At 35.7% G+C, this 13483-nt stretch overlaps 2 protein-coding genes across 4 annotated transcripts; both read right to left on the bottom strand.

Annotated features, from left to right (window-relative positions):
- Positions 1-147: 147 nt before the first annotated feature.
- On the bottom strand, positions 148-5655 carry LOC101257018 (protein trichome birefringence-like 13). Of its 2 annotated transcripts, none has more exons than XM_004230619.5 (6): positions 5063-5655; positions 4113-4290; positions 2966-3106; positions 1074-1194; positions 827-961; positions 148-553 (listed from the first exon to the last, which is right to left on the bottom strand). In XM_004230619.5, exons 1-6 carry the CDS (start codon positions 5445-5447, stop codon positions 290-292), a joined length of 1224 nt encoding a protein of 407 aa, XP_004230667.1. In that variant the 5' UTR covers positions 5448-5655; the 3' UTR covers positions 148-289. The 2 variants fall into 2 exon arrangements, with proteins under 2 accessions (XP_004230667.1, XP_010315167.1); XM_010316865.4 differs by having other exon boundaries at positions 4113-4295; positions 5063-5539.
- A 459-nt stretch (positions 5656-6114) lies between these two features.
- LOC101256717 (probable pectin methylesterase CGR3) lies at positions 6115-10482 on the bottom strand. 2 transcript variants are annotated; one of them, XM_004230618.5, is made up of 7 exons: positions 10303-10482; positions 9030-9158; positions 8305-8344; positions 8073-8111; positions 7167-7541; positions 6971-7026; positions 6115-6599 (listed from the first exon to the last, which is right to left on the bottom strand). In XM_004230618.5, exons 2-7 carry the CDS (start codon positions 9138-9140, stop codon positions 6447-6449), a joined length of 774 nt encoding a protein of 257 aa, XP_004230666.1. In that variant the 5' UTR covers positions 9141-9158; positions 10303-10482; the 3' UTR covers positions 6115-6446. The 2 variants fall into 2 exon arrangements, with proteins under 2 accessions (XP_004230666.1, XP_069146015.1); XM_069289914.1 differs by having other exon boundaries at positions 10206-10455.
- Positions 10483-13483: the final 3001 nt, after the last annotated feature.

Genomic DNA, 13483 nt, shown 5'->3' with positions numbered 1-13483 from the left:
AGAAGTCATCAATTGCAAAGAGTAAAGAGTAAAGGTTCAGTTAATCGACGCTATCAGCGGGTGAGTAAACGCACTCTTTTCATGAATCACGTGGAGTTGCAAAACTGTGAAGCAACCATGCACTTCAAATTCAGGTCGTGCTAGCAGTTGTTTTTCGCGAAATTTTAACATTCAGTTGCTAATTAAATCTTATAAACGAAAAAAGTATACAATATAAGATATAACAAGATTGCCTTAACAAATTAACAGAAAGAAATGCTACGTAAAGAATAAAATGAATTGCGATAATTTAGGTCCTATGTTCAAGATTATTTAAATATGCTACAAACAAGTCATTCCAGATATCTGTAAGTCCCGGTAAGCACCAGTGCATGCAATCATCATGTTTCTTCCCACCTGCTGTAGAAGGATGGGCATCGGCTCTAAACTCACTCAAATGAGATATATCCAGTATATGAAATTCAGTGCCTTCAAAGGCCCTGTATAGATGCTGATTCACAAGGCGAACCTCCACATTTGTTCCGTTATTTTGAATGGAAAAGAGTTCCTCCACCTTGGAAACAGAACAAAAAAAGAACGCAAAGGGAAAACTTTCAGTGCATCTTGATAACAGAACAAAAAAAAAAAACGCAAAAGGGAAAACTTCCAACGACCTGTTACTTAGAGAGAAATGGAGCCAGAAGTGCTCAGTTGCAACAATTAGAGGGCAAAGAATAAGTGTATTCCAACAATGACGGGGGTTGCCTGACACTTGGTGAACTTCGGATAGTTTTTCTTCTTCTTATTCTTTTTTTATACTTAAAACTATTTAAATGGAGAGAGTTACCTCTTGAGGTGAGAGAGGCTGCGACCGCTGGCAAGAGCCACCTTGGTCCCAGTCACCTCCTTCAAAATGCCTTGGAGATTGTGTTCGCATGAACACCGTGGTTCCAGGTCGCATCCTTTTGTCCACATAAGATATCTAGTAGAAACAACACAAAAAGAAGCTTAGAGAAGAAGACACATGTAAACTTCTGGAGCATAACTGAGACTAAAGTTTCTGAAGGGGCCAGAAGAAAGGGATAGAACAGTACCATATGCTTTAATACCATGCCAAGCCCCCTATCGAGGGACTGTGGAGGCACCACAGGATTGCCCTTTTCAAAGAAAAGCATGGGTGACTTTACTGGATCAAACTTTGAAGGAGCCCACCACCTTACAGAAGAATGGAAAGCAAGATAGAAATCACTAACCAGTACAAAAAAATAATCAACAGAAACGAATTACTTAAAGATGCAATAACTTAAGCTAACGAATCCTGATCAAAAAGAAAACTGAAGCTAACAGAATGTCAGTTCAAAATTCCAGCAGGACACCTGAATCCTGATTACCAATAAAATCCACCACCTTGGGCCATGAACATCATGTTAAGAAACTATAGGTACAAGGCAAACCTGAAGAATCAGAGTCCATACAAGGCAACTCTTAGTGGTTCGTGTCACCCATTGACAATCAATCACTTCTAATTTGGAAACTGAAGATATATTATGGATCATCATGAGGATGTCCACACGGTTGAATGATACATGAATAGTAAAAACAGCCAATAGGAAGAGCTACAACACAGAACCTGAGGGGTGAGAACATAAAACAATGGGATTTAATTAGGTGACCATACCCCTCAAACTGCTCCTTGTTTTCTTCCCGACCACTTTATCTTTGGTCAATCTCTTTTTGCCATCCAGAATAATCACCAAACATCAAATGGAACCCTGAACAATTTTCCTAGATCTCATTTAATGTGGAGATTGTCTCTCTTTACAATTATTCAAGTCTCTTTACTGTTTAGTAACTGAGGCTGAATATATCTGTGTATTCTATCATAGTTTAGAGGTTGTGCTTAAATGATATTCTGATCACAGTACCCTACTAATTGCTATATATTTCCTCATTTATCAGAATATCCAAACATGTGCATGCTACAACATTTCACCATTGAGAACTTTCATCCAATGAGAATTTTCACAATTGGATATTTGTTTTACTTATTTGGTAGTTTTTACAACTCGAAATGCAGGAAACATAAGTTCACTTGTTTTGTCAAACTGGTATCTCCCATGTAGGGATGGCAATGGAGTGGTGCGGTGCTGGTATGGAGCGGGTTTCAGACATGCGGGGAAGGTCGGGGCATCTCTAAGCGGATGCAGGGCGGGTCAAAAACCTTTGTTTTTAAAATTATGTGGCTGTGGGACGGGTGCGGGTTTTCTCCCTTCTTGTGTTCTAGTGCTTCTTGTTTGATAAAAATCTCAAATAATACAGAAGTTTTCTCGTCTAAATTTGAAGTTTATTATCATATTAGTATAAATAGATCAACAGGAAAATAAACTTGATCTAAAATTTGAAGTATTTGTTTTGGTTAGTACTGTGATAAACTGATTGTTTAATTTTTCTTGATTAAGCAGTCAAGTGAAAAGTGAGATTATAGCTGCCAATTCCAGTGATGCATTGTTCACCGTTGAATTATGAAATTTGGATACTATTAATATAACAAAATTTATTTAAAAGAAAAAAAATCAAAGATAACAATAAGTTTAAAATATAGTTTCTTTATTTGAGGTTTGGATGCAAAGTTGTATACTGTGATGTGTATATATTCTTGATTACGTGATCAAACAAAAATAATTAGAATGTGCTTTTCTTTCCCATTGGTAAATCTTGAGGATCCACAGACAATAGAGAAGAGAATGGATAAACCGAGTTTTGGCTCCTTTTTGCAAATTTGCACAAAATGATTAGAGCGCAACATGGGTGAAAAAAATTACTAGAGCTAATCCCATCAACAGGGAGTTAGTACACCACTTGGTCAGAACCAAAGATGGTACACTAAATAGAACATCAAGAATTAACCATGTCAAATTCACTTTTCACAAAAGTAGCCTCAACGTTCACACCAAAGGAATCTTATTATACAAGAAAATAACCTTACCAGTGACCCGTGTTAAAGATGAGAATGTCGTGGAAACTTGGCGCTTCTGCCCATGTTCCATCTGGTACATCAACATCAACTCTATAACCCTCCTTATATCCTAGAGATTCCAGTACCCCTCCATTGGCATTGGCTGACCACCTATAGAATAACAAATACAGAGAATATATATGAAGCCATGCAGAATGCAAAAGTAGTTGATAAGTTACTTAAGAACTTGAATTGAGATTCAGCAGCAAGTCATTATCACCCATAAGATCCAGAAAACCACACTTCTGAACTTATACAAGAGTTTATCAATTACGTAAGTCTTGAGTCATACCGGCATAAAACCACCATCAACAATTTTCTGTTACAAATCTTGAGTCATACCGGCATAAAACCAGAACATTCTTGGTGTGTAACTAACAAAAACATCCTTACTAATTATATTTCCAATGCAATTTGTTATACAAACTAGACATACTCTAGTATCATCTGCATATTACTAGAGAAACCTTCGAACCATGAATCATATTTATGAAACATCAAAATCCCAATGGTTAAGCATAAACTGCTATGTTCCGTGATTTAACCATGAACATATAACAAACAGTTTCTTCATGAGTAACAAAGTACACTGCTACAACTGAGTAGACTCAGAAACCAACAACAGTAACATACCCCCTAAATTTCCACAAGTGTGGTCTAGAGATGAGTGTACGCAGACCTTACCTATACCTCGTGGAGATAGAGAGGTTGCTTCCTAAAGACCCTTGGCTCAAGTAACACATAACAAATCTTGAATCACTAAGAAAAATTGAAACTTGTTTCCGTCACCAATTTTCCTCAATATTTAACTAAAGGACTCACATAGATAAGAGAATAAAAATCAACGATCAACAAAGTACAGTGTACACTTCCTCAGTATAGTTCTGTGAAAAACTAGTTGACAACTTCACTTCTACCCTATCATGCCTTGTGCACATGGCACATTATAATTGAGATGGGTAACAGCAAAACTGTTCGGTTACAAGAAAAAGCAGATGTCTAAATGATGGTTCTGATCTGCATGACAGAGAACAGCCGTGTTGCCTAGTGTAACAATCTGTTGAATAACATTTCTAAAACTACATTAACAGATGTGAAATAACTTATCAAATCTTACCTACCATAACGAGCCAATAGATTTGTCCGATGATATGAGATAGTAAGATTATACTTCAGAAAGGTAAAACCACGATCAGCTCCAGCAGGGCGCCACTTTTTGACATCGCCTGACGCCTGCTTTAAAGTGCAGAAAAGTGAAACAAACATGTTTCTGTTTAAGGAGTCCCCAACAAACCCTGCACTGTTTAACATCCATAAGGTCTAAAGGTTGCACAAGACTACAGTCAGAAAATAAGATAAAATAAAATTAGTCTTAGTTTTCATTAATTATTATCCATGTTATCAACCATCATCGCATTTGGACCAACTATATAGAGAAGTTTCTGTGTTTTCAACCAAAGGTAAATCAAGTACATAAAAGCCGCGGAGGCACCAACTGTTTTGTCCTTGACTACATACATACATTATATATATTATACACACACAAGTTTAAGGAAATCAAAACGGACATAGGAAAGCTCAATGCACAAAGCATCCCCATTTACACAGTAGGGTGTGGGGAAGGACCGCAGTCTAAGGGCTGTGATGTAGAGAACCTACCCATTGCTTCAATGCTCTCTTCGAATTGTTTTAAAAGATATTTGTATAAATATTAAGTTCACCATTGTCTTTAAATCCTGAAACCACCTCCGGGTTTCAACAGACAAATATAACAGGACCAACAATTTTCATGATTTATATTATTCTCTAAAGCAAAGCAACACAAGCTTTTATTATATGGAATTCGTTTCATTTCACAGCTCAGACAGAAAAAATATAAGCAGAGGTAGGAACGAGAAGTACCGATACTAATTCCTCTATTTTCCTATTTATACTACTTTATCATTACTTCAATTTGGTCATTTTCTATCTCTAGCATTGCAACATCTTATTTTTATCTTCATTTTTATTTACCTCAAGCAATGAATTTTGATTTATAAAAAAATAAAAAGAAAAAAGGAGAAGTACCGATATTGGTGTCTCTGAAGCGGTGAAGGAAAGAGAGAGGATCGAATTGAGGTAGATCACATTGATAGGGTTTCCAACGCCACTTAACAATGTCAAGCGCATTTGATTTTTTGCTGCCAATACAACTCCATCCTTTATAGATCTCCTTACAAGTGTTATCATAGCGCGGGGAGTTGATACTCGGATCGTAAATCCAGTGTCCGTCGGTGAAGTTACACGACTTGGAGTATAACACTTTGTTCTTCACCGAATTGGTTTGATGTGAGGTGTTGAAGATAAAGAAGAAGAGGAAGAGAGAAGCGAAGCTGAGAAGCGAGAGAAATAGAAAAGAGGGAGAGAGTGATAATGAAGAAGGCTGCTTCAGTCTCTTCCATTGATTGGCCATGGAAGCTGAGCCTTTCACTGTATCACTTCACTCTGAGCAAGCCTGCCAGTTGCAAATATTTTTCAGATCCGGGTATACTTTTTTTTTTCTTTTCTATATTCTTTCTGGAGGTGATAATAATAGGAAAATAGTATTCTCTCCAAATTATTTAACGTGACTGTACAAATCCATTTATTCACCGCTTTTACATCATAGATTGGTGAAATATTTCGACTTAGAAAACCTCAAAAATTAAAAATAACCTACAAAACTTCTTTTACAGGCTTTTTTTAGTTTTATATTATTAATATCTTTTTAGCAGATATTTATAAGAAATTTGAAAAAGAATATTTTTTTTTAATTCAAATAATAGGAGGACTAGAGAACTCATTTATTTTCCCAAAGTCGATTCTTATGAATACAGCGCATTTCTTAGTGCAGATCGACATTGGGTTCCTTGCTACAGACTCCCTAGAAAAAATAAGCAAATTAATGTGTCACTACTAAAATAGATAAAGTGATTTTAATAAACCAAGCTAATGTGGAGCATTTGGAAATCATTAAAAACCAACCCCCCAAATACAAATTAACGACTCTTCACTAGACAAATAGTACCTGGATTAATCGAAAAGGCAATTGTTTCACATAATCTGGATTGGATATTTTAATGCCAGTAAGAAACTCAAAGTTATAAACAGATACTTAATTTCAGATGAACCAGAGAGTACACAATATGACAGCAAAAAGATCATAAATTACTTATTGATCTTAGCTTATACAGTACTAATTCTCAAACAATGTTTTTGGTCTGGACATGCTAAAACCAGCTATGTTTGCAGTTACAAGGAGCAATATCAATTGACAGCAAGCTCCTAGCCTATTATACATTACTTGTGAAACCTATCATACAGAAACAACTTCCTCCAACAAAAATTGTCAACTTTTCAGAACTTGGAGCATGTCATTTAATACACAGCTGAAGACGCTAAGCATCTTTTAAACAGAGTTGGTGTTTTATTATCAAAGAAGTGGCTTGAGGTGGAAAACTTGGCAGGCTGGCTTGTAAGACCTCTTGGCTGCTGCTTGTTCAAATTTCTTAGTTACAGGTTCATTCTCTTCTAAGCTGGTTTGAATGAAAAATCTAATCCACCAGGACGAGCTCCGCAATTTGGCCTACATAGAGAGAAAAATAAGCAAAGTAAAGTTTATATGCTTCGTAAAAGAAGAGAACAGGGTTAAATTAGCTAACACCATTACTCTCTGCAATGTGAGAGATTTAGGCATTATCAGCACGTAGAGGATCCCATGTAATTAAAAGCTAAGACTCTTACTATAAATAGCTAATCATGACTCCATTATTGAGCAATTGAACCATCGGTCTTCAATCTCAAGGAAACATCAATTACAGTAGCTATAATATTTTGAAAAACCTTTTAGATACTTGAACAAGTCAAGTTGCATGGATCAGAACTGGGGAGTTATAGATGAATAATCATCATCAAATTTTAACTTTGCACTACGAAAAGATCAGATCATTGACTTACTGGCCGGCCAAATTTTGACAGCTCCGCTCCTTTAACCTTTTGCTGACCAGGGTAACCTAAAAAAACACTCCAATGCTTCAGATAAATGTCGAGTGGATCTTATTAACCCTACCTCTGTTTTACATCACCAGTTCTAAAATGAAAACCAGCTGATCTATTTAAACAAAATTTAAGGACCAAAGTTCTTAGTGTTTACCAGATAAAATAACTAATCCATCAGCAGCCACCCTTGCCAACTCTGGAATAGTTTTGTTAAGGTATCTTGGAGACAAGTAATCCACTGCATCAGATACTATGACTAGAGAGAACGACTTTGAACGGTAGGGGAGAGGAAATTTAACATCGGCTACTCGAACAATCCCTTTGTGAACAAGAGCCTTGCAGTTGCTATCAGTTTCATCTAAATCATATGGTTCAATGCCCCAAGCTTCAGTATCCTCTTCTTTTAATAGATTAGAGACCACTGAACAAGTGTCAGGGCCTACGTGCAACACTTTCCGCATGTTATCCCCATATGCTTTCTTCAGTACAGGTAATGCTCTGTGAAGCTCCGCTGTGCATGAAGTACCACCTAACATAATTGAAAGCAAAACAAAAACAATATAAAGTCCCATGCAAAACAACTGTGACAATAACTAAAATTTTCCTTTGCCAGCAACAACAAAATAATTAAGGAACAGAGAGACTAACAAATAATGTTTGGCTAAGCATTTCTTAACAGCCAGTAAGATTAACATTGACAATTCATGGTAGTTACACCAAGCACACATTATATAAATGAGAATTCAAGCCTTTCTTATGAATACCATGTCATGGATATACTAGCAGGAAAGACTTCAAGCATTCAAGAGAAGTAAAAAAATATGAAGAATGTTATTTTTCCCACATAACAGAACACCTAGAGAACCACAGCAACAGGATCATCATTACGCTCTAATTACAGTCTCTTCGTTTTATTTTCTTTATTCTTTTCTGATGACGAATACTCTAATTGCAGTCTTTACATCAGTTCCATTGGAAATAGGAAAACTTCCTAGCAACTTGGTCATATGATGTCATGCCAGCAAAAATGCAAATTTGATTCAGTTACATAGATGATTACCTTCAAGTCTACTAAAAGCATCTGCTGCACTTCTTCCACCTATCAGAGAAAACAGTACAGGATTCATATTTCAGAAGGCATATATATAACAGAATAACCATGTGCAATAATCTAGGAAAATAATAGTAGAGGATATATTCATCCAGAATCATATGATCAGGAGATTATATGATAGCATAAACAACTGCTTAGACAGCACACCACCATTATAAAGAAATATATGCCTACGAACCTGAACTATGATATACGTAACCAATGATCAGCAATGCACCCTGAAATTTACATAAAAAGTGATCATATCAATGGCTATTATAGGATTGGAATTATTTAACAAGATCCAAGAATTAGGAAAATCAAGACAGACACACCATCAAAAATAGCAACATTATGAGCTCTCGTTAATGGTAAAAGGCCCATGAATGGAGTGATAGATAGCATGCTGATTCAACAAGAGTAGAAATGAAAATATATATGTAAAATAACATATACACTAGAGAAGAGCTTGCATGACGACAAACATTTAAGAGGCATATTCGAGTAGTTCCCTAGTAATTGTGATGCTTCGTAGTAAGTCTCTTCACTTATCCCCAAAAGAACTATAATAATTGTTGAAAATGGTTTTGCTTATCTTGAAAATAGACTCTAGTTCTCCAACCAAATTTGAGAATATGACAGTTTTTCATGATTTTGCTTATCTTGAAAATGGACTCTAGTTCCAATTGCATTGTTATAGGTACCATTTAATTGACAGAATAGTTAAAATTGTGCTTGCAAGTAAGTAAATCCTTTTAAAGAGACAGTAAAGTTTTCTTCGTTGTTACTCTGTTGTGATGATGAAATGAATTTCCTTATGACTTTCTACATAACCAAACCCTTCATATCAAAAAAAAATTCAAACTTTGTTACTAATAAGTACACTATCAAAGGGCAATAATAACAAAAGAGATTGACATTTACCAAAACAAGTCCTAAGGACAATAAAGGAGATGGACGTGATTTGGGGTGCAAGGAGCCCACAAATGGAATACTACCAGCATCTGCAAAGCGGCGAGTTGGCCTTCTTGACATATTGACAAGTAGTAATAACTGAAGCATATACAATAATTCAAGTTAATAATAAGGTTATGATTGGTGTTCAAAGTAATGTTGTTACAGTTGATGACTACAACAATATAATTGGTGCTACTAAACAAGGCAAAAAGAGATGTGTGATATAAGATGTCTACTGATAAGATTGGAGTAATACTAAGCATTATATGAAAAAATTGTTGTGTATGTACAAATAGCGATAGAAGAATTTGATAGTGGAAATAACTTGATAACATCAACTCCCTAATGCCAAGATACTTTTACCATTCAGTAGTACTGAAAGGCACAACAAGCTTGGTTCTTTGTAACAGTATACATAAGCAGATGGAAACAGATCATTTAAAAATTTTCTCTTCACCCTGCGACTTTCTGGGCTTCAGACATGATCAAATTTCATACAGGACATTCACAATGTAGGAACAACATGCTAATAGATCCATATCTATTTGATCCAGAGGTAAAAACTAGTCATTACGGTTGTTCAATGCTGCGGAGTTCAATGTTATTATCCAAATCATGGCGGACATAGTAGTTGCACACTGGGAAACATATATAGAGCTGATATTTTTAATAGGGTGCAGTGCTACTCTGCAAAGTAACTTAAAATCTCGGATCCGCCTCCTTCTAACATGTCTATTATTATAACATTGGAATGTGATCTTCTAAAGTAGTAGTTTATCCCAAGAAAATCATATTGCAGTGATAACATCCACTAAAAATAGAAAGAATAAAGGGGAGAGGATTCTCTAAGTCTCTGCCTAAACAAGGAAAAGTTTGCAACTTAAACAAAGCTTGTATTAAAATCAAAATTAGTAAAATAAAAACTAATCCAATTTCTCTATACATAGCAATTGTAATTCAAAATTAAACTAAATTGCAGCTCTTTTACTAAATTGTAACTGTTCCATGTGCTTTAAAAAATAGTGACTCTTCAGATTATCCACATTGAACAAAGAATTAAACTACATTAAAGCCAAGAAATACACGAACACGCTTCGATGTTAGTTAAGCTTCGGAATGAAATTTTGAATGAACTGAACATACTCGAACTACATTTACTGCACAAACATAGAAACTCAAGACTTCAACTCTATGAAGTGGGTAACAATGGAGGAGTTATCGGGTCGGGTTATGGAGCTACCTGGGTTGAACAATCAGTGTGAAGTGAGATCGAGATCTTGAGGATGAAGGTGGGATCTGGATCTGCTTCCTTTGGTTTTGCTAGTAGTAACTGTGTCGTCTGTGTTGGGGAATCTGTAGAGGGAAAATAAAATAACTCCTCCAACTTTATGCCATAGATTTTCTATTTTTATTTTATTTTATTTATTCTCCTATATATTTTGTTTATTAATTTAAGGTTTTGGGCCTGTGTGGATCATATTCGGGCTAGGAGTTCTGGCCCGGTAACAGTTGAAAACTCGATGGAGTGTGACATATCGGCCCAGGGCCTTGATTGATTGTTTCTTGGATTTGGCTCTAAACAGTATGGTCCGGAGCTTTTAAATAGTTATTATCATGGAGTTTTATAATAGAAATACACAAAAGTTATGCTTATATTGGTGAACGTGTTGTTTCTTACACATTCTTTACTCTTCAAATTAACAAGTTTTTGTCTCTCCGAATCTTCCTCTAAATCAACAAGGAATAGTATGGAAATATTCATTTATTGTCCATCAATTACGTCTTTTCATTTTTGATCATGATTCATCATTCATTGACTGACTGTCTAGTTAGATTTAAATCTTTCTAGTTTGTTTTGTATTATAAAGATAAAAACAATAATAGAAAACATTGTGTTGCATAATATTATTGATGACATTTTTGCATCACAAAATGTACAAATATAATGGATTATTGTGTGATTGATGATTCTAGATGATTGCAAAAATAATATTGTAATAATTAAAATATTAATACTAACAAGAGGGTTAGAAGCGGATGCCTTCATTGATATGCATGTTTTCTATTTGGATATATTTTTAGAATTTTTAATCTTTTTGTCGATGCGTCTATTTAATGTTGAGGACATTTTTAGATTTTTAAACTTTTTTATTGACGTGTCTGCTTTATGTCGAGAGTATTTTTGAAATTTTCATGTGTTATGTTTTAAATATGTTTTTTGATAGGTAATGTTGAGCAGTTAACAAAATGTACAGCTGTCGATTAGTGATTGGTTAGCAAATTAAGTCAGTAGAAATTAGTTAGAAAGTAGTTGGTTGATTCTTTAATGTAATATATATATATATATATATATATATATATATATATATATATTGGAAGGATCATAGTAGCTAGTTAGTTTTTCAGTTTTAACAATGTGTATTGTGTGATCTTGGTGAAAGGAATCAAAGCAGTTCTTTTCTCTCCATTGTTGATCTTCCTTCCTTTCTTCTTCTATTCTCCATTGTTGATCAGTTGGTTTACTTAACATGGTATCAGAGCAAGGAGAAGGAAGAGTCTAGGAACTGCGATCTGGTTTTTTCATCTTCTATTTTTTTGTTTTACGAAGGACTCAGTTGGATCTGATCTATGGCGATCGAGGATGATTCACTGGGAGGAGCGAGTAGCAGAACACAAGGTGAGACTGCTACTGGGAGTTTGGTGATGATTGATCACAATCATCCACTATATTTGAGTTCTTCAGATGTACCTGGAGCTCTATCTGTGGGAATTCAATTGACAGGAATGGAGAACTATACTCTGTGAAGTAGAGCTATGGAGATCGCATTACTTGGACGAAACAAGATAGGCTTTATAGATGGATCTGTTTTGCGTACTAATTTCGAAGGGAATTTGAAAAAGGTCTGGGATCGCTGCAATTGTTATCTCTTGGCTTACCTGCAATGTCAGTAAGGAGTTGCTTAGTGGCATCTTGTACTCGCCTAGTGCACATCAGGTATGGCTTGACCTCAAGGAGCGATTTGACAAGATAAATGGATCGAGACTTTATCAATTGCATAGGAACATATTCACTCTAACACAGGGAGTATTGAGTGTCTCTGCTTATTACACGAAATTGAAGAATCTATGGGATGGGTATGATTCAATTTTGCCTCCACCAAGTTGTGATTGTAACAAATCTAAGGAGTATGTTGAGCAGTTACAGTATCAACGATTGCTGCAGTTTTTGATGGGGTTAAACGATAGCTATACATCAGCTAGAGGTCAAATTCTAATGATGAACAATTTACCAAATGTTAATCAGGCATATGCTCTAGTGATCCAGGATGAGAGTCAAAGAGGAATTGCAGGCAATATCAGTGAAGGAATTGAATCCTTAGCCAATGTACACTGCCAGGAATAATCAATCTGCACAATTCTATAATAGACAATCTCAGAATTCAAAGAAAAGTTACCACACACTGTATTGTGATTATTGCAACATGAAAGGTCATGATAGGGCTAACTGCAATAAGCTGAAGAAATGTGATAATTGTCATGCAACTGGGCATGTGAAAGACAATTGCTACTTGTTGATTGGTTATCCAGAAAATTTCAAAGGTAGGAAGAAGGTTAACTCTGTCAATGCAGGAGGAGTACAACTGCAAGAAGCATTGGATAATGCAGGAAAAAGTGCTATGCATTCACGACTACATGATGAGAAGGTTCACATGGATAGAGTAGTGCAAGGACAAGAAGAAAGTTGTGGTGACATACCTAACCAGCTAGGGAAGCTAATACACAAGGCAACACCTACACAGCTTCAACAAATGCTTGGAATCCTTCAAGGCAATAAGGAGTTCTTGAATCCTCAAAGCTGTGTTAATCTGGCAGGTAATCCCAATTATTGTTTGAAGTGGATTATAGATACTGGAGCATCAGATCACATGATCAGTAATCATACATTTTTACATAATAAACACACAATACATAGCACAGGGCAGGTACAGTTACCCACAGGAGAATCAGCAACTGTATCCCACATTGGAAGTTTACAATTGAATGCTACTGAAGTGATCAGTAATGTCTTGTGTATACCAACCTTCAGGTTTAATCTGTTGTCTGTGAACAAGATGACAATGGAATTAAACTGTTGTGTTTCTTTCTTTCCTACACATTGCATTTTTCAGGACCTCTCATCTGGGAAGGTCAAGGGGATTGGTAAAGTGGAAGAAGGTTTGTATGTGATGCACTGGAACTGGAATGAGATACCACAAGGAAACAACTCTCTCATAATGTCTGCAATAAAAGAGGGAGCTGGAGATCCAGCACTTTGGCATAGAAGATTGGGACATGTTCCAATGAAAGTGCTTAGGAAGATTAAAGAGTTCAACACTAATAGTAGTTTTACTATTGATCATTGTCATATTTGTCCACAAGCT

Source organism: Solanum lycopersicum, chromosome 1, assembly GCF_036512215.1.
Source record: "Solanum lycopersicum chromosome 1, SLM_r2.1".
Taxonomy (NCBI): Eukaryota; Viridiplantae; Streptophyta; class Magnoliopsida; order Solanales; family Solanaceae; genus Solanum; species Solanum lycopersicum.
The sequence above is the reverse complement of the archived record's forward strand: the minus strand, read 5'-3'. Positions and strand labels throughout refer to the sequence as shown.

What these genes read in the sequence shown, in the direction of transcription:
- LOC101257018 (XM_004230619.5), bottom strand. Translation starts at nt 5,447, where the DNA reads ATGGCCAATCAATGGAAGAGACTGAAGCAGCCTTCTTCATTATCACTC. An exon ending in GCATGGTATTAAAGCATATG is followed by an intron (nt 962 to 1,073) that starts GTACTGTTCTAT and finishes TGTTTCTACTAG; the next exon opens with ATATCTTATGTGGACAAAAG. An exon ending in AGCCTCTCTCACCTCAAGAG is followed by an intron (nt 554 to 826) that starts GTAACTCTCTCC and finishes TCTGTTTCCAAG; the next exon opens with GTGGAGGAACTCTTTTCCAT.
- LOC101256717 (XM_004230618.5), bottom strand. Translation starts at nt 9,140, where the DNA reads ATGTCAAGAAGGCCAACTCGCCGCTTTGCAGATGCTGGTAGTATTCCA. An exon ending in TTACGTATATCATAGTTCAG is followed by an intron (nt 8,112 to 8,304) that starts GTTCGTAGGCAT and finishes TTTCTCTGATAG; the next exon opens with GTGGAAGAAGTGCAGCAGAT. An exon ending in TGCTTTTAGTAGACTTGAAG is followed by an intron (nt 7,542 to 8,072) that starts GTAATCATCTAT and finishes CAATTATGTTAG; the next exon opens with GTGGTACTTCATGCACAGCG.